The sequence below is a fragment of the Amborella trichopoda genome, chromosome 2, assembly GCF_054954075.1.
Source record: "Amborella trichopoda isolate Santa Cruz 75 chromosome 2, AtrichopodaSantaCruz75HAP2 v2.0, whole genome shotgun sequence".
NCBI classification, from domain to species: Eukaryota; Viridiplantae; Streptophyta; class Magnoliopsida; order Amborellales; family Amborellaceae; genus Amborella; species Amborella trichopoda.
Window position 1 is genome coordinate 9,168,919 of NC_142337.1, and position 20,948 is coordinate 9,189,866.

The window sequence follows — 20,948 nt, forward strand, 5'->3', positions numbered from 1 at the left end:
CTATTATGCTATAGCCTAATTGGGATTAAAAAAATTAGTACTAGCTTATAGGATATTAAAAAAAGCAAAAAATAATACTAATACTGGTTTATTGAACATTAAAAAAATACTAGTTTATAGGACATTTTAAGAGAAAAAAATAACACTAGCTCATACCACTTCAGAATTTATTTCAAGTTGCTTTATCAATTATCCCATATTGCAAATATGAATTTCTTTATTTAATTTCTTAATTTTATTAAAATATGATTGCAAATTTATGTTATTCAATTCTATATTTCTATCAACACTAATTATTATACATTAGATTTATTTATTTGTGACAGTCATACCCTTGTTTTTTGAATCACGTTTACTATAATATTGTAATTAATAATTATACTAATTACAATGATAATCAAATCTTATATTTTATTTATTAATTTATTTACTTTATAAATTATGCAATATATTATTATTTTTATAGTTGTAAATTAGATATTTAAATTAGTTGATATTATAAGATAAATTTCAAATTTATTCTTATTTGTATAGTAAAATGATGATAAAATAATAACATACAAACCAATAATTCTAATTACAATGTATAATATTGTATTTAGTTAGGTTTTAATAAATGTTTGATGAGAATCTTCATACAGGAAAAGAACATCTCAATATTCGTATATTGATGCAAAAAAATAAAAGTTATTAATGTAGTACCCACATTTCTTATTGGATTATCTAAAAAACAACATTTATAATGATTTTTAATAATTTTTTTGGATTTTTTTCAAGGCTGAATCCAACCGACTCGGTCGATTCACCGATCCGAATGAGTTTTTGGGATGCCTGATGTGGGGTACCGATCCATTTTTTAAACCACTGGTTTCAATTTCAAGTATACACAACCTGTTGAAGTTAAACCAGTGTTCGACAAATCGGCCAGTCTGAACTGAAATCAGCCGATTTACACATACTCATCCACTGGCCGAGCCTGATTAAAGGGTGGAACCCCCACCTGACCAGACCAAATCCGTCCTTTTATTTGTTTTTTAATCGTCCGAGTGGTCAATAAACCAGTTGGTTTACATCATAATTGGCCGGTTTAACATAAACCAGCCAGTTTCCACCCCTTTTTTTTTTTTTAATGACACTCGCACGATTTTCAAATTTGAAATTCAAATTTGTAAATCAAATTTTGAATTAAAGGGATTTGAATTAAAGCAATGCGTGCCTACCATTAGTAGAGATTCCCCTGCCATTTTTACAAGGAATCCCTAAGCTCCATTATTGGAGCCTCCAATAATAGACATCCTCTGTTGTGTGAGCCCGCGAGGGTCTATAAAAACCCTCGCCGCTCTCTAGATTTATCAACTAGCTTGCGAGTTGTGACCTCTCTTTCATTGCTCTTGGGAGGACTCAAGTAAGTGTAACTCTCTCTCCTCTCCCCCCCCCTCCCTCCCAATTTTCTCTCTTAGGGGCAATAGGGTCCCTCCCCTTCTCTCTCTATCAAAGGCAGTGTTCGCATGCTCGAACTGGGACAATCAACCGGCCATGTGCCAATTCCAAGTAACACGAAACCGAGCCGATTAACCGATCTGACTCAGGCATGTAAAAAAAATTTGGTTAAATGGGTAAGCCTTTAGCAATAAATGTCCATAATAAAAGTTTTAATTTAGAATAACGAATTGCATTACTTCGTTGTACTAAATTTGCGAATCTTATTCTTTGTAGCTTATTATATACATGAAAAAATCTAGTGAATTTTCATATAACAATGCCAAAAAAGCAGCTCCAAAATTGCACCTAGGTTACTTATTATAATCTAGTAAACTACTATTTGTAGGTTTTTTTAAAATCATTCTTTTTCTACTATTAAATATTTCATGTTTGTCTATGGTAGCACAACGGTGGACACTACATGGAATTTGAACAAAGCAATTACAAAAGATTTTACTCAGAGTACTGAGTTAAACTTGCGCGTCTTCAAGGTGTGAGAGAAACTGGAGCACATTCCAGTGGATACACGCCCCTAGGTGAAATAGGTTAAAAACTCAGATGCTGCACAACTTAGTATACATCCACTACAACCTAAAATTGAGAGAGAAAAATAAAGAAGACCCCCACAAACTACACGCCAAAACCTAGATTCCCTCTTCCGAAGGGACCTCACCAATGAGTATTGTATTGTAAAGCATTGTAGTATTAAATCATAGTTATGTTAGGGGAGTAGTTGCCTATATGGATGATGACACGGACGTCACAACACCCAATGAAGGAAGTGTGATAGAGGACATGGACACCGACAAGGATGATTATGCCGAGAATGAAGATGAGGATCGAGGCAACGAGGAAACAGATGGGGCGATGGAAAACTATTGGTGAGAACCAGTTGTGAAGGATTGTGAGGGGCCACAACATGATACGATTTCTGATACAGAGGTAGATAATGCATTGAGATGGGTTTGGGAGGAAGACCAAATAGCGAGGCATAACAACTACTAGCTAAGGGACAGACGTAACTGTAGCTAGCACCGTAAGCAAGTTGTTGAGAACAACAACGATGATAAAGCTGTCGAGGGCCACAATGCAAGTCAGGGTTGGGGAGAGTACGAAGGCTGAACTAGTTTGGCAACTTTGGCCAAAGGGGTACCATGGGAAATATTCTTAATTGGCAAGGGGCACAGTTGCGGAACTACAAACTCCACTAGGGTTCACTAAAATTTTTGACAGAGTGAACCCTAATAACGAGACACAAGAATACCCCAAACCCCATCAACACTCTTATTACTACTAGTCAGTATTAGTTGCACTTTGTAACTCCTTCCATTGAATTAATGTATGTCAAATTCTCAACTGTGTTGTATATCTACCTCCTCATCATCATCACCATAGCCTTTTCCCAATCAATTGGAGTCGGCTACATGAATCTTTATCCGCCTTCAGGATTAATGATAAATTTCAGCAAAATTTTACGTTGACTGCCTACCTAACACAACCCAGCCCCTTTACCCGGGTATGGGATGGGTTAAGGGAAAGTTTAAGGTCGTCACCCTTCTTAGACCTTGTTGTATATCTACCTAATCTTCATAAATAAATTTGTATTAAATGTCATTTCAATAGTCATTTTTCATTAATTCTATTTATTCAAGATAATTGTAAGTAATAACAAACTATACATAAAATCCATATTTTTTGGATTTTTTTCTTTTTCTATTTAGGGTTCTTGACCAATTTTAACCAAATTATTTTCACTTACCCAAGTCGGACCGATTAACCAACCTGGTTCCGAGTTACTCGGGACCAGCCCATGGCCGACTGACCAGCCCAATTCGAGCAGGCAAACACCGAGTTAAACATACTAAAGAATTCCCTCTACAAATCATATAGCTTACCAATAAGAAAATACATACACACATCATATAACTTACCAATCAAAACACACACACAGAGAAAGTTTGAAAAGACATAGCAGCAAAGGTAGCTAAAAACATTTCCCTCAACAGTTAAGAATGCTGATAATGTTAACAAAAGAGGAGGTGGCTGCCTAGGCAGCCAGGGCCCTAACCGCCTAAGTGGCTAAGCGGTCACCCAGATACTTGAGCTGCCGTAAGAAAGGAAGGCGGGGGGGAGGATATGTTGTGTGTGGGTGTGTATATATTTCATGTGTGTGTATATTGTGTACGCGTGTGCATGTGTGTCCTGGCATGAAATGCTTAAAAATTTCTTATATGTAAGTAGAGTTATAGAGCATATGTATTCGTGTTTATGAGAGAGAGGTCTTGAATACTGCAAGGGCGTTCTTGTTTTTCTTCTTGAAATATGTCGCAAGAGAGAGAGAGAGAGATACTATGAGAGAGAGGGACCTTGCATCGAATACTCGGAGGTCATCTTCTTCTTTTTTTCTTCTTCTTATATGTAAAGAGAGAGCATATAGGTCCATGTGCGTCTTTCTTTGTGTATGTGTGTGAGTGTGAGAGACAGAGGCCCCACATCGAACACTTGGAGACCATTTTCTTATTCTTCTTATATCTAGAGAGAGCACATGGACCCATGAGAGAGAGAGTTAAAGGGCCTCAAATAAGGCCTTCACATTTTTGTAAGGGGGTGGCACTAGACAGGCACACAAACCCCCTAGGCCCCTGCCTTGAGCCCAACTAAGCGGGTGTATGCCTAGACCCTCCTGCCTATGCCAAGCCTAGGCAGATTGTCAGGCCAAGCCACCTGGGCAGCAGGGCAGCCGACTTTCTCAGCATTGATGCCGATGGATCACATGGAAAAATTAAGACCATGAACACCTTAGTAAGCAAATATATCATAAGATTGGACTCCAATAAGCCTCCATGATCATTAGAGATATTTCTAAGCATATCCAGTGTTAAAAAGTTTGTTGCTTGGCTGTCTCGGAAGCCAAAGGCCTTTCCCATCCGCATAAGAGCCCAGGCGCAATGCCTAGGTGCCCAAGGTGGCGCCCCGTGACCTTCAGCAGAAGGGAGGAAATATGCCCTCTGCCAAAGGCAAACAGTGTCATTCCTGCCAAAAAGTGTCACACACCTCCCCCCCGCCCCCCAAAAAATAAAAAAGCGAGGGAAAGGGTTTAGGGGGGCATTGCAGCCCCCCCACTAACTTTGCTTGCATCATCATCATGACGGCAGCTTTGGTGGTGGTGGTGGTGGACAGCGAGACATAGTTGGCAGTGATGATGAAACTCAATAACCAATCTGAGTTCATCATGATCACATCTGATGTAATATCGGGAGTACGAAGTTGGACTTTTTTTTCTTTTTCTTTGTTTCACTTGCCTATCATTAACTGATATAACATCATAGCCAACCAATGCATCAAATCAATATGAGAAGACAAAATTCAAAAGGATATATGCAAGGAGCAAATAAAACAACTTACAGAAAGCTTTGAAGTCGCCTTAAGCTGATTTACTAAAATTGGAATTGTAGCCCCACGCATCAGAAGAGTTGTTAAAGCAATAGCTGCCCACCTAGAACAAAGTCAGAATCTATGGTGCATCAGCAAACCAAATTCCAATCAGGCCCACTTAGCATAAACTTATAATAGTAAAAATTGATCAAGTTTGTTGAAAACAAGGACATAAAGGTATAAAAAAAATTAATTTCCTAAACCATGAGAAATAGGGATCCAAAAAGCTAATAATCACCAAACAGAACTACTTGGATCTCAAATGAAGAAAAAAGGTTGACATTGCGGTAATCAGGTTTTGGAAATGCAAGCTTTTGGCTCTTGGGCCACGTGCTGCCCATTTATCTTCCACTCTCTACTCTATACGTTGCCTCTCTCCTCCATTTTCAAAAGCAATGGCCTCACTTTCCTCCATTCCTCGATCTCTCTCTGCTTTTTCATCTGTGTGCGTGTGTGTGTGTGTGTGTGTGGAGTTGCATAAGGGACAGCAGAAGAAGAAAGGTAGACATCTGTAACAAAGGGTTGGAAATCAAAACGTTGGGAATGCCACTTCCCTCGCATAAAACAAGAATTTTATGGCTGAGATGTTGAAGGCGGAAAAATTGATGAAACAAATTATTTTTCATGGAAGAGGAAGATGTGCTACATATGTCCTACATGTTCCATGAAGATGTGCTACATATGTCCTACATGAGGATGAGATTTAGCTTCATCTTAACAACTTCGTGAACCCAAGAAGCTCGAATTAATATCACTGATTCTACAAGAGAAATATCTAATAAGTGGGTCAAAGATAATCTCTCAACAAAGCATCTCTAGCTAGCTTTAATGGCCAACACATATGCAAGCGAATGGGAGTTAATTGGTAATACAAGAGAGATACCCCAGAAATTGGAAGTATACTTTGGGGCACCCCCCCCGCACCTCGAGACCTTTAGCCCTATATAAGTCTACAGGTCTAAAGATGCAAGAAGACATAAAAATTGCACATCAGGATCAAGTCTCTCAGGCCACCGTTCGAGACCTGGAAATGACAGGCATAAAGCTAGAAGAACCTATCCTCGTATGCAAGATGAACTTGTTGAGGGACTTAGGGGGCATCCACATTGGATCTCTTTCAGCTAAAGGAACCTCTTTGAGGTTGGATGACCTTATTACCCAATTAAAAGTCGAGAGGAGCGGCAGAATGCAACGGCAGGCACGGGAAGCTTGGATCCATGATATGAGGTACATGCGGTATGTAATCATTGCTCAGCAAATAGTAGTCGGTCCAAAAAAAAAGCTAGGACCTAGGGATAATGATGATAAAAACAAGGAGCAGCATCAGGATAATCTACTAGGTCTAGGTCAAATAAAAACACAGTTGTGAAATGTTATAGGTGAGGAAAACCTGGCACATTGATAGAAACTGTAGGGCCAAGAAACTGCTACACACCCAAGTCAAACCATGATATTAAGGAGTTTGCTTGTGTGTTTTTCGAGTCAATAGTCATCTTAGTATATTGATTCTAGGTCTACAGCACTTGTGTCGAACTCCAAAGATGGTTTCCACTCTTTTAAGGCCATTTCCTCTGGGGAACAACATGTTTTTATTGGGACCAACCAAAAGACCAAAGTGCTTGGAGTAGCGACCCTGTTCTCTGTCTTCCTCACAGCAAATTGGTGGTCCTCAAAAAGTTTGTATGCTACCAAAATGAGGAAGAATCTTATCTCTGCGTCTAGGCTTTCACGTGCCAAGTTTTTCACCTTTTTCAAGTTCCAGTGGTTTTGTGGTCTCTATAATGAATTCTTTGAAGTCATTTTTGATTCAATGAAATCTAATTTTGTGTATATCAAGGCTCATGATGAATGTGATGATAATGCTTACTTGTGGCACATGAGTTTAGGACATATACATCCTAAGGAAATGAAGAGCTAGAGATGGGTTTTACAAATTTAAAAGGTGATTTTTCAAAAAGTCGTTAACCATGTGTTCAAGGAAAAGTTCACAAGAACCATTTTCAAAATCATAAAGGCTGAAGGTGTATTAGATGTCATTCTCAATGATATTTGTGGTCCCACGAATGTCGACTCGCAATCACAAGAGGTACCTTGTAACTTTCATAGATGATCATTCATGTTTCGGCCAAGTCTACCTTATTAGAAACAAATCTGAGGCACTAGAAGCTTTTATGGACTACATAAGCTGCCTTCTTGAACGTTGTTGGCTGGATTTGACTTGTCCTTGAAGGACATGCTTGCAATCCTATATAAGCTTCTAACTCTATCTGCTTCTTGGCTAGCTTTTATGGGGCAATCATGAGCCCCTTGTATATATATATATATATATATAAATTCAACTTCTCTCTCCAGAAAAAACGCCATGAGCCCTTGCATAACAGTACTTGTGTGTCATGAGTTCGTTGGGTTGGTTAGAGGTAGGTAGTTGTTACAAGTGTTATCAAGCAATGCCTAGTGGAACAAGAAATTCGTCTTCCCAAGGCAAGCTTGATCTTCTTATGAGTATGTTCTATAATTAGAAAAGGACTTCCCCAAAAATATTAAATTTTTTTTAAAAGAGGGCCATAGTTGCTGAAATCTCTTAACCTGAGCGACAATCTCGTTCCAGGACTACAAAAAAGGAATCTTCAAGGGATATCTATTTTTAAATTTTGGGATATCAATTGCATTGTTAGGGATCTCGATCTCCACTACTAAAGATCTTGATCCCCACCTTAAAGGCCAAGATAACGACCAAACTGATGATTTTATTTATTTATAGTCAGCGAGTAATGCGAATACACTTTCATATAATTACATTACTTGCTGGTTATAAATAAAGAGATTTTTATTTTACGGAGTACATATTATTTTAGATTATATATTCTTGTTAAGGTTGGGATCAAGATCCCCAAAGGGCTGAAATCAAGATCACAACATATTATTATATACTCCATGGTGATTTGCATGAGAAATAGTTGGGTTTTTGATGATGATGCCAATTCAGTCAAGGGTTTGTTGTGGAGTAATTTCTAGAGGATAGTCCAATTTTCCCAAAAAGAATGTTACCAACAGTCAAAACTTCACCCTTTAGCCTACACGTGTAAAAGGCTGATATTCTTGAGGAAGCCTCCATCCCCACGCTTTTTCCAACCGAAAGTCTAGGAAGAACACTACTCCTTTGGTTCCACCCAGAAAAACTTTAAAGAAGATAGAGAAAATACCAAAAAAAATTGAAAAACCCAAATCAAGGAATCATCCCTATCACCTTCCAAACATGAATGCCATTGAGCACCTCATTGAACTCATCGACTTACTCGAACTCATCAACTTACTCATCTAATCCAACACAAAACCACCAGCTTTTCTCCTTTCTTGGAACATTTCACAAAACTTATCGCATGTGCAGCACCACCTTCCAATGTAGAGAATATATCTCCAAAAGGGAGTAAGAAAAAACATTTATTAATCCGAACTCTGGATCTCGTTACATTTCAGAGCCACACAGTTACTTTCTCAAAGGTAGTTATCAAGTCCATGAAGAGCCTAACCCTTTAGCCATTTGATCCCTCCACCAACCTGTACTCATTTGATTTGCCCCCTAAGAAGAGGTGCCTAGAAGTTCACAGGTATCCTAGGGATTGAACTGAGCCAGCTCTTAAGTCATTTTTTTGATAACTAGCCGGTTCTTAGGTCATTCTATGGCCTTGCAGGCTTTTGCAAGTCCACAAAGGCCTGAGCTCTTCTTTTATAACTTGAATTTTTTTACTCAAATATTATCCGGTTAATGATAGGGGTTGCCTTTCCAATGTTATTAAGTGAGCTAAATCCCTTCCCTTGGGAGGCTAGCGGATAGGTGAACAGAAAATATCTCCTTTTGCCACTGCTGACAAAATGGCTTGCGAGGGAGTGAGAAGGGAATCCTTGGTCATGAAGGTAACATTCGACTAGTGTCAGGCCACACCCACTATTTATTCCCTTTTTACCCTTTCCGCCACCTCTTCCACTCCATCTGCTATTTTAATCTCTCCTTGGTGGTCTGTTGGTTGGTTTGTTCTTTTAAGTTGTACATCTCTATTTGTCCACAATATGAGCAACTAGATGTATACGTTTCAACACATGAAATGTTAACTATCACTCTTATGAATAAATAATACAAGCAAGGTGTTTAAAACAATAAAAAACCAGCCAAAAGAATATAATTGAACAGTTTATATTTATATCCTTTTGGAACAACTAAATGAGGATGACAGAATGGTCAGCAAGGCCATAAGGACTTGCACAACAATTGAAAATATCATAACTTAGGTTTCAAAGAGATCAGAAACTAGGTTTGGATCACATAACTACCCCATGTGCCAGTGAATTCTATGGATGAATATAATTCCTTATGCCAATGGATTTCACTAATGAAATCAGGAGAATAAGATACCACCTGTGTATACATGAACAACTCCAGTGCCTCATTATAAAAGGTATTAGTGACAGTTTCTGTATATAGATAAAGTTAAGTAAGCAAAAAATCGGTTTTGGAATTTGTCATCTCATGTACCTAATTTGGTACGAATCATTCTGTCTGTTTGTCTGGCATTTCGTTTTAATAGCAGATACAAGATTCATAAGGATTATTGAGGCAGTATATATCACAAGGCCAATATGGTCCAGTCACTAATGTTAGCAATATTACGATAACATGAAGCTCTGATAGAAACAAATAGATGCACCAAGAAGAAGTAAAAGAGAGTTTCAAAGCAAAGGACGAGGTTCAAACTTCTAAAGAAATGTACATCGTGATTTCTTTTCTTTTCTTTTTTTGTTTTCTTCTTTTGCAAAACTGTGTCCATTTGCTGGTCACTCCACTCATAAAAACCAAACAGTTTGCAAAAGTGGAAGCTCCAACACATCTTGATAAAACCCCGAGTTGTAGTAATTCTACAACCACAAAATTACAAGCGATTTTTAAATGAAAAATTTGCAAAATGGAAGCCCCAAGATCTCTTAATAAAACCCAAATTTATATAATCACAAAATGAAAGAGAAAGACTCATGATTTTCACATCATCATCGTCATAGCCTTTTCCCAATTAATTGGGGTCAGCTACGAATCCTGATCCGCCATTCTGCTCTATTAGGGGTCATACCTTAGTAAGGCCCGAAGTCTTCATATATTTTCTCACTACTTCCATCTATGTCCTTTTGGCCTACCCCCTTCAACTAGAACTAACCCGCATCTCCTAACCGGTGTTGTATTGGGCCTACGCCACACATGGCCGTCCCACATAACTCTACTCTCTCTCATCTTATCGCCTATTCGTGTCACACTTAAATTTTCCTAAATGGAAGCATTTTGAATTCTATCCCATCTGCCTTATAGAACTTGCCCTACAGCCCAGGATCTCTTAATAAAACCCCAAATACATAAGACCAATGATTTTCAAATATAACCACAAAAACTCTATAACCACAAGATAGCTGTGCCACAATCTCTAAAACCCAAGTCTCTACAACTCCATAAGTTCAGTAAAAAGATTCTGAATTGCAAAACCACATAATAATCTGAGGGATAGCTAGGAAAAACAAAAACTCCGGACACTCATATATCACTCACCCAAAGAATTATGCTCAACAGCAACATCAAATTATGTGTTCATGAAATGGCCAAATTTATATTTTAAACATGCAGCTACATGATTACCAGTTCAATCCAGTAAAGGTATGAACCCAATCGATCACATATTGCAAGGCCGCAACAGGAAGATACGAATCAGCAGCTGCCACTGCAACCTCACTCACAGCCGGTGCTTGAGCAGCTGCTTCCATAGTACTCTCCACAAACACCTCTGCAACATCTTCCATGTATTCAATCTTATTGGAGCCACCACCCACTGTGCTAGAAAACCTAGGAAAAAAAACTAAACCAGAGGCAGAGGCAGTTGATTGACCACGAAGAAGCCATGGTTCGGGCCTAAAGAGACTTCCAAGCCCGGAGCCATTGCTCATGTGTGAGTAACTTCTGTTAATCGAAAAAGGAGGGGAAGATGATTTCTGGAACCTTTCAATGGAAGAAGATGACGAAGTGAGGCGAAGAAGTTGGTTAATTCGTGAAGAAACACGCCTGTAACTCATGGTGTGTTTCTTCTGGTTTTTTATGGAATCAAAGTGAAGAAATGGGGATCTTCACTGATGAAATGGTGGTTCCTCTATAGAGAGAATCAGGGTTCTATTCAAATTTGAATCTCATAGGAATGGGGTCTCTCCATTTGAGGATCAAGATTGTATTCGAAGCGGGAAAGTGGACAGAAACACCCTTGTCAAAGGGGTTTAGGGTTCTAATATTGCGTTTGGAAAAACTTGGGCGCCAGGTTTTTGTCTATGCTTCCCTTACAGCACAGAAGTGCAATCCTCCCCACTTTTTTTTTTAACCGTTGATTTAATGTATGGATGGTTGAGATTCGTTCACCCAGTTGTCACAGGAAACTCGGCACGGGCTCAACCGGTAACCCAAAAGACCAATAGCCCGTAGTAGAGAGAGAGAGAGAGTTTTTTGGAGGAGAGAGATGGCACGCACAGCAGATAAACCAGTGAGAGAGAAAAAGAGTACGCAAATGTAAAAGTGGGAGAGAGGGGGCTTCTTGGAGGAGAGAGAGAGCACGCAGAGCAGACAAATTAGTGATATAGAAAGAGAGAGCATGCAGTGTACAGTGCAGAGAAACCGGATTGAAGAAGCTTTGTTTGTTGATGAAGTAATACAGAGGTCCCAGTTTCAGGTGCAGTTGTCCCCTTCAAACCCTTTCTCTTCTTTGCTCAGTGCTCAATTCACTGCCTAATCATATCCAGTGTCTTTGCTTTGTAGATTGCATATACCCAAGCCTCAGATTTATCTCTCAGGTTTTGTTTTTCACCAAATGCCTCCGTCATCAATTTTTTATCATATAGACCAAAAAATTATTCAGAACTGAGTCTGAACCATGACAAGCAAACTGATTTAATTGTAGACTTGACCTGCTTCATTGATAACAAAATACTTACTTGAGTACTGCGAATCAGCCTTCAATCTAGCCTGCTAGAAGCTTCTGGACTTTTGCTTATTGTTTTTGTTTCTGTAATTGTACCCCCACATCATTCATGATTTATTTGCGTTCCAAGTATACTGTAACTTTTGAAAGCTTGGTGCCATCATATTTTCATTTGTTAAATTCTTCTTTATATTTTGTACTTTGGCTCAGTTGTCTCTCTGTTTCCTTGTGCACTATCCATGTCCATCATCTATACAATATGAAAGTATTTTTGTTTTTGGAATTGTGCATTGGAGAATATGGTGCATGATTTGTAGCATAAATGATCACATATCGATAGCCTTTCCATCTATTGCTATTGATGATGCCGGTTATATACTAATTATAAAATAAAAAGGAAAAGATAAAGAAAAAACAGGGCACCCCTTTAAATTGGCTTTTTTTTTAATTGAATGATGGTTGTTTATCTCAATGAATTATTTAATCAAACTCTTCTTTGCGAACTCAAGAGTAAAATTATAACAATGCTTACAATTATAATGTAATATTGTTATACTTCCATATTATCTCGTGAATTTGAAATAATACATCAACTAATCACTATTTTGCAACTTATGCAGGTCCGACGTAGAAATTCCCACAATAGAGCCCGAAGCTGAGCAAAACAATATGAAGACTTCGCTACGTGTGGTCCCATCGTAAGAAATAAGAAGGTGCCATTTGTGGTAAAGCCAAAGGAGTTTTATCCTGCTGTTAGGCTCCTTTGCACCACCCGAAAGCTGCAAAAAAAAAAAAAAGTAATGAGAAAAAGGGGTGTGTTAAGAGAGAAAAAGACCCCTCAAGCGGGGAAAAGACCAGAAAACCATAACGGAGCGGACCTAAGAGAGAAGCTTGGGTTATGATCCTGATGTCTTTAGGCCCAAACAAGAACTGGTCTAGAGCCCAAACTAAGACCCTTGCATTCATGGAGATTGAATAAGTGATTACGAGGGGGACACCCTTTGAAACTCCATTTTCATTATTAACGCTTTTTGTTCCCGTGAATTTTCTCTCTTTAGACCTGGTTTTCTACTGAAAAAAACAAAGGGTACCTGAGACTAGGACCTCTCTATTGCTTCATCAACAAACGAGGCTTTTTCAATTTGGTTTCTCTACTGCATGCTCTCTCTTTCTATATCACTAATTTGTCTGCATTGGATGCTCACTCTCTCCTCCAAGAAGCCCCCTCTCTTCCACTTTTACCTATGCGTACTCTCTTTCTCTCTCATTGGTTTATCTGTTTCGCGTGTCTTCTCTCTTCTCCATTAAACTTTCTCTCTCTACTACGGGCTATTGGTCTTTGGGTTACCAATTGAGCCCGTGCCGAGTTTCGTACGACAACTTGGGTGAATGATTTTCAACCATCCATTTTAAATCGATGGTTAAAAAGTTGGGAAAAGATAGAACTTCTATAATGTAGGGGAAGCATTTTTATGCTTCCCCGTTTGGCCAAGGTTTAAAAATTCGACGATCGGGATTAGAGTCGTTTCATCCAGCTCGAATTTTTAACTAGACGATTTGGATCTTCAAATATATCCGAAATCACCCGATCCCCTACCTAGATCGTGGATTCTACTAACTGCCGAATCAAAACGTTGAGACAATAATACACATTTGGGTTACGGGTTGATGCTTTTTTCAGGCTTTTCTATAGTCTTTTTTGGCATATTTTAGCATTTTTTGATAAATTAATGATTGAAATCAATATAATATAGCTACAAAACAGGTTTTGGGAATCCAACATTCACAAAAAAAAAAGAAGTAAAAATTTAAATCAATTGTGCTGTTTTTTCATGGCTTCTGAAATTTGTCATTTTATCGATTTAATTATCAATATCCTATCATTTTTTTTGCAATTTGGTGTGCTTCAAAAAGACCCGAAGCTTTTACATAATATACGTGTTGATTTGTTCTATCTACCGAAGATTGTGGGTCGATTTTTGCTTAAAACGTTACTGCTAAAAAACATGACCCTTATTCAAAATTGAAGATTCCGATCGATTTATAGCTCGTCTTGGATCAAATTGAGTTGTGGTTTTTTATCATCAAGATTTCTTCTCTCAAATAAATTAGGTAAATTTATTTATCATTTAGTAATTTTTTCTATGAATATTTTCTTGCTCACATGGGATGAAAAGTTTAGGGTTCTAAAAAAATCCGTCATTTTATCGATTTTAATTTTTAATATCAACCCTTTTTTTTGTTGAAATACGATGTATTTGAAAGAGAATCAAAGCCTTTACCTAATATGTGTGGTGATTTGTTCGATCTATCTAAGATTATAGACTGATTTTTGCTCAAAACATTGCTGCTGAAAAACATGACTTCGATCCAAAATTGAATATCCCAATAAATTTAAAGCTCGTTTTGGATCAAATTGAGTTGTGGTTTTTTATCACCAAAGCTTCTTCTCTCAAATAAATTAGATAAATTTATGCATTATTTAGTTTTCTTTCTACAAATGTTTTCTTGCTCGCTTGTGATGAAAAGTCTAGGGTTATGAACATCTATCATTTTATCAATTTAATATTCAAAATTGAATCATTTTTGCTGCAATTTTTTGCGTTTGAAAGTGAATTGAAGCTTTTACGTAATATGTGTGTTGATTTTCTGGATCTACAGAAGATTGTTAGTCGATTTTTGCTCGAAATGTTACTCAAATTTAGGGGTTTTTGAGAAATAGATTTTTTTAAAAAAAAAAACTTATTTTGATAAATAAAATTAGGTCTTTTGATGAATATGGACTCTAGACACACATGGTGTGGGAACAAGTATTTTTTTCTACTTTTAATTATCTTCAAAATTATCTCGTGACTTTACAAATTTCAAGGGAAAAGTGTCGGTTTTAGAATTTTATTCTTTTTTCTTATAATGTTATTTTTTTCTTTTAATATTGTAGTATTTTTTATCTTGTATTCAATTATTTTTTCGGTAATATGAATGGATGACTAACGGACATCCAGACAGAAAAACAATGACTCAATATTCATGTATTTTCACAAAATAATAAAAATGCATAATGCATCACTCCCAAAAAATTTAGAAACTCAAAAAATACTATTTAAAAATATTTTAATATTTTTTGCATTTTTTTGGGCCAAAACGCATTAATCCTTCCGATATAATTGATCCACATATCTCACATGACTTTTGAAGTGCTTGATCTAGATCACCGCTCTGTTTTCTCAAACCTTGGCTTTGTTACTGGAAAATGGAAGATGGAGCAAAAGTAAAAAGGGAAAACCACCTAAACATGGTATATATATATATATATATATATATGGTGTAGTTTCAATAAGGTTGCAACCTTAAACAATCCAATTAAAGCGCACCTCCAAATTTGATCATGACATGTAATTTTAATGTAAAAAATTCTTAGGATTATATGAAAATCTATTTTTATATCTAATTATAAAATTTAAAACTCTAAAAATGGTTAAAATCAAGTAGATTTATAAATATATGAAAATCTTGAAAATGAACAATTTAGATAATGTGTTGCAAGACGTACTATTTCTTGAACTCAAAATATTTTTTTTCCATATTTATACATCTCGATGTCGAGATGATCAATTAGAGACAGCTATAATGAATAATATTATAGGTGGAATCTCAACCGTCGGATTTTTATCAAGTAGTTCAAAATACATATCACTCTTTTAATTTTAATTTTTTTTATAAATCTAACGAAGATGAAATTTTGAATGTATATACCTAATACTATTGCGCACCATCTAAAAATATAAAAAATTATTTTCAATAATTTAAAATGACCAAATTACTCTCGTCATTTTTTATAGGTATTTCGGTCATTTTATATTTTGGAAAATATTTTTAAATTGTACGCCATGTTTTTTTAGTAGTATACACGTCTAAAATTTCATTATGATCTGATTTCTAGAAAAAATATTAAAATTCATATAGTGATATTCATTCTGAACCACATGATGAAGATCTGACGATTGAGATTTTACCTATATTACTATTCATTATAGGTACCAAGTGTTCGGAAAGGTTTATATATATATATATATATATATATATATGGAAAACTCTTCCGAACGCCTATAGGCAAAAATGAACAATGATTTCGCCTACTTTCATCACCATCCAAACTTCATCTCACGGTCTCGGTTATCTAGTAGTATTTCATTTTTCATTTTTTTTCTACAAATCCAAATTACTTGAAATTTGGAGCGTGTTTACAACTTAGTGAGACGCATCTAATAAAAATATGTAAAAAATAATTCGTAAAATATAAATTGGTCAAAATACCTCCAAATATTTACGGGGGTATTTTGATCAATTTATATTTTACGCATTATTTTTTGAATATTTTAATTAGGTGCGGCTCGTACACGTGCTCCAAATTTTAGATCATTCCGATTAATAAAAAAATGAAAATTGAAATACTACCGAACAATTGTGACCGTGCGATGAAGTTCGGATGGCGATGAGAGTAGGTGAAATCAGTATTCATTTTCACCTATAGGTGTTTTGTAGTATATATATATATATATATATATATATATAAAAGGAGATGCTAATAAGAGAGATTGAAAATGAAGAATTAATTCTTTCAAGTTCGGAATCCGATTCAAATGATGGTGATATTCAAATGATCCTTGCTATTGTAAGTCATCATTGATATGAATAGATTGAGTGTAAATACTTTCTCAAAGGAAGAAAAATTAATTATTGAATTGATTGATAAAATCAGTTACTTTAAAGTTAAGAAGGAAGCCTTAGTCCAATGTTAGTATATTAATATAATAAAAAATGCATCTACTCCTGAGCCTTCTCTTGTTCCTATCAGAGAATATTATAGTTTTCTAGAAATTATGAGAATGGTCCAAGATAAAAATCAGGATACAAGATAACCCTCTATTCCAGAACTAAAGCATGAGTTGAATGATGTTCAAAATGAACTTATGACTCTTAAAATCAAATTCCAAGTCTTAAAATTAGTTATTACCTCTCCTTTCAAAGGAAAAGAACAATTGGATGTTGAAAATGATTTTGATAGCTTAATGAACGATTGCCAACAGCTTAAAGCTTCTCAAATAGATGATATTCTTCCTCACTTAGAAGAAGAAGGAGAGGCTTTATCAACAAGAGGATGCAGTTGAAAAAACTCAATTAAAAGATTTAAAATATGTTAACTTTGTAGACAAAGTTATCACGCAAAGATGATTTATTTCTAGCGGTTATTAAAGAAATAGTTTTCAAACCACTGCCCTCATAGACTCTGGTGCATATCTGAATTGTATAAATGAGGATCTAGTTCCTACTAAATACTTTAGCAAAACTATTCAGGTTCTAAATACAATTGATAATAGCAAAATGTTAATTAATTATAAGTTGTTTGATGTTGCTGTTTGCAATAACATAGCATGTTTTATTATATCATTTATTATGGTTTAAGTCAGCCTGTGATTTTTGAATCACCATTTTTAAATATGTTGTATCCGATTGTTAAACTGGATGAGACTGAGATTGAATCCCAGATAAAAGGACATCAAGTTAGATTTAATTTTATTGAGAAGCCTAAGATACATGAGATTAATAATATCAAAAATAAGATTATTACTAAAGAAAAGTTTATATTTTCTCTAAAAGAGGAGATTAAGTACAAGATGATCGAAGAAACGATTCAATCCCCCTAAAACTCAGCAGGAGATAAGTGTGTTTAGAAATACTTTAGAAAGAAAAATATGTTTTGATATTCCTAATGCTTTCTAGAATAGGAAGCAACATATTGTCGAACTACCTCATGAACCTGATTTCAATGAGCGGTTGATTCCCACAAAATCTAGGCCCATTCAAATAAATAGTAGACTCCTTGAGCGATTGATTCCCACAAAATCTAGGCCCATTCCAATGAATAATAAACTCCTTGAAATCCATAAGACTAAGATTCAATATCTGCTTAATAAAAAGCTTACAAGAAAAAGCTGTTCCTCCTAGAGCCGCTCAACTTTCTATATGGAGAAAGCCTCTAAAATTGAAAGAGGAGCACCAAGACTAGTTACAAACTATAAGCTTTTAAATAAGGCTCTAAGATGGATTACATATCATATCCTCAACAAAAATGATATTCTCGACAGATTGACTTATGCTTGTATATTTTCAAAATTTGATCTAACATCTGTGTATTGGTAAATCCAGATTACTGAAAATGATAAGAATAAAATTGTTTTTAACGTCATTTTAAGGCATTACGAGTGAAATATTATGCCATTTCGATTAAAAAATGCCCTTTTGAATTTCAGAACATCATGAATGATATTTTTAATCCCTACACAAAATTCTTGATTGTTTATATTGATAATGTGCATATTTTTTTTAACTCTTTAGAACAACACTAGAAGCATTTAAATATCTTTGTAAAACGGTGAAAAATTCAGGTTTGGTAGTTTATGCAAGAAAGATTACTCTTTTCAAACCAATTATAGGTTCTTTGGTCATAATATCTACAAAGGGAGTATTATGCCAATTGAAAGAGCTATACAATTTACTGAAAAATTTCCCGATGTTTTAAAAGATGAAAAAGAATTACAAAGGTTTTTAGGGTGCTTAAACTACATCTCTGATTTTTTATAAAAATCTTGCCTTTGATGCAAAACCTGTATTTCAACTACTTAAAAAGAATCCTCATGAATGGAGGGAGGATCATACAAAGGCTGTTAGGAAAATAAAATTAAAAGGTAAGGAATTACCGTGCTTAACCTTATCCAATTCTGATGCTTTTAAAATAGAAGAAACATATGCCTTTGAGTAAGAATTAGAAAAGATCCTTAAATAAAAATCCTTGACAAAGAACAACTAGTTAGATTTACTTCTAAAACTTGGAGTCCTGCTCAGCAAAAGTACTCCATTGTTAAAAAGAAAGTTTTAACTATTATTCATTGCGTTTTCGTATATAGTGGCATTTAATACTCGATGTGGGTGACATCACACCCTATGTAGATGACATCACACCCGATGTAGATGACATCACACCCCTCTAATGATTAAAAATATCCTTACAAAGAAAAAGCTCTTTGTACAAAACAAAGGTATAAGTGTCCAAATTTTGTTGAGTGCAATGATAAATTACTCCATATTGTAAGCACCCTAACATAACTCTTTAAGGGCTATAAATAATAACTATTTTTAATAATATTTTATAAAATATAAATAATAATTATTTTTTAGTTAATTTAGAAAAGCAAAATTACTCTTCAGGAATTTTTTATTAGTATATTTTATGAAGGATTAAATATATAATATGCTTGTTTTCCTACGGACAAATTGCCCTTCTCTCCGAAATCGCCAAAATTCCATTGCAGTCATAGTCCTTTTTTTGGGTAATTCAGTGGAGAAAATAGGCCCTACCTATTGTTTTTTTGGGTAATTCAGTTGGAAAAACAGGCCATACCTATTCTTTTTTTCGGGTAATTCAGTGGGGAAGACATGCCCTACTTGAAAGCAGTCATAGTCATTTTTTTGGGTAATTCAGTGGGGCAAACAGGCCCTACCTGTTCTTTTTTTGGGTAATTCAATGGGAAAAACATGCCCTACCTATTCTTTTTTTAGGTAATTCAGTGGGGAAGACATGCCCTACCTGTTCTTTTTTTGGGTAATTTAGTAGGGAAGATGGGCCCTACATGTTATTTTTTTGGGTAATCCAGTGGGGAAGACAAGCCCTATCTGTTTTTTTCCAATAGATTAGGGAGTTACATATTGAAAGTGTTACTTGGGGGTATCAACTGCAGGAATGGATACCACAATGTGGTAACTGGGTGTGGGGATATACCACCACAACCCTAGCCCCTTTTCTAAAGCAGTTATAGCCCTATTATTATTACTAAAGAAGAGTACTCTTGCCATTTGTAATCAATTAAATAGAGATGTTTTTCCCTCGATTAGTTGAGGTGTGAATATAATCAACAAGGGACATGAGGAGCCTTGGAATTTAACCCGAAATAACACGAAAAGTTTTGTTTAAGGTTAATCATCTAAACAAGTTGGGGTGTTTATGCATTTATTGAGTCTACACATTGTACTCGGAAAACTGGCGAGTCAAAAAATTTCATGATAGCCTAAGAAACTATTTTCCTTCCTAATCTTGAAATTTAAAGGTCTAATAATAGTGCAGATCAAGTAGATTTATAGACACTTGAAAATCTTGAGAAATGAAACGTCCAAATAATGCATTATAAGGTGAATTATTTTCAAATCTTGAAATCAATTTTTTTCATATCTATACATCTCGATATGAAAATGATTGATAAGAGAGTTTTGCAGTGTCAGAACATTCTGTTTTGGTGGATTTTTGAGGTACACCTTACTTCTACAGTATAAGGTTGATACGGTATATAACAACTTTTTTAATCTTGAAGCATAAGCAAAAAATAGTATTTTATCTCTCTTCTTCCTCTCTCTATTGGTTTTTTGGCATACCTTTTTATCTCTCTTTTTCTCTTAATTGGTTTTCATGCTTTGTGAATCACCTCTGTTGTTTCCATTTATTCCAATGTCTCAAACTTCACAATTTTAAAGACAAATTACAAGATAGCAGGGGAGAACATATCGGTATTTAGCGCCCATTAGATTATACTCAATACAGTATCTTTCTATTTTCCTTTTTAATTACAAAAGGGGAACATTTCCCCTCTAATGATGGATGGCCAAAGTCATAATATAAAAGCCTGGATATCTAAATGATCTTCACTATATTGTAAAAAAAATGTATACAATGAAACTATTTTTTTTTTATAAAAAGAGGTTACAATCATCATTGCTGGTTAGATTTGAGATCGGGTGGTTGAGGATGCGCCATTGTTTGGGTACAAAGTCCCAAATAAAATTTTTTGAATGTTGTGGCACATTTTCGTCTATTAGAGTTTAAATCTAATGGCTAAAAGTGATTGTGCGATCATTGTCATAATATACAAGTCCTTTGTAAAATCCAATAGTAGGCTTGTGGGATGCACAAAAGGAACTAATCAAATT

General features: G+C 35.5%; 1 protein-coding gene and 1 long non-coding RNA gene across 8 annotated transcripts in view; one reads left to right on the forward strand and one right to left on the reverse strand.

Moving 5' to 3' along the window:
* The window catches only part of LOC18443294 (mitochondrial inner membrane protein OXA1), a 30,437-nt gene extending 17,201 nt beyond the window's left edge, over positions 1–13,236 (reverse strand). For 4 of the 6 annotated variants that reach the window (XR_016049075.1, XM_088857866.1, XM_088857865.1 and 1 more), the window contains exons 1-2: positions 10,592–11,196; positions 4,888–4,978 (exon numbers count right to left, since the gene is read on the reverse strand). Coding sequence is in view for 5 of the 6 variants with exons in the window: in XM_088857866.1 (XP_088713992.1) it covers positions 4,888–4,978; positions 10,592–11,022 (522 nt within the window). In the remaining variant the exon portion in view is untranslated. Of the gene's footprint in view, positions 1–4,887; positions 4,979–10,591; positions 11,197–12,553; positions 12,692–12,790 lie in introns of those variants that run through there. The other 2 variants (XM_088857868.1, XM_088857867.1) reach the window with 2 other exon arrangements.
* LOC110008002 (uncharacterized) lies at positions 11,438–13,053 on the forward strand. Of its 2 annotated transcripts, XR_002282406.2 has the most exons (3): positions 11,440–11,663; positions 11,750–11,784; positions 12,533–13,053. It is a non-coding gene; the product is annotated as an uncharacterized LOC110008002 (long non-coding RNA). The 2 variants fall into 2 exon arrangements; XR_002282407.2 differs by lacking the exon at positions 11,750–11,784 and having other exon boundaries at positions 11,438–11,663.
* Positions 13,237–20,948: the final 7,712 nt, after the last annotated feature.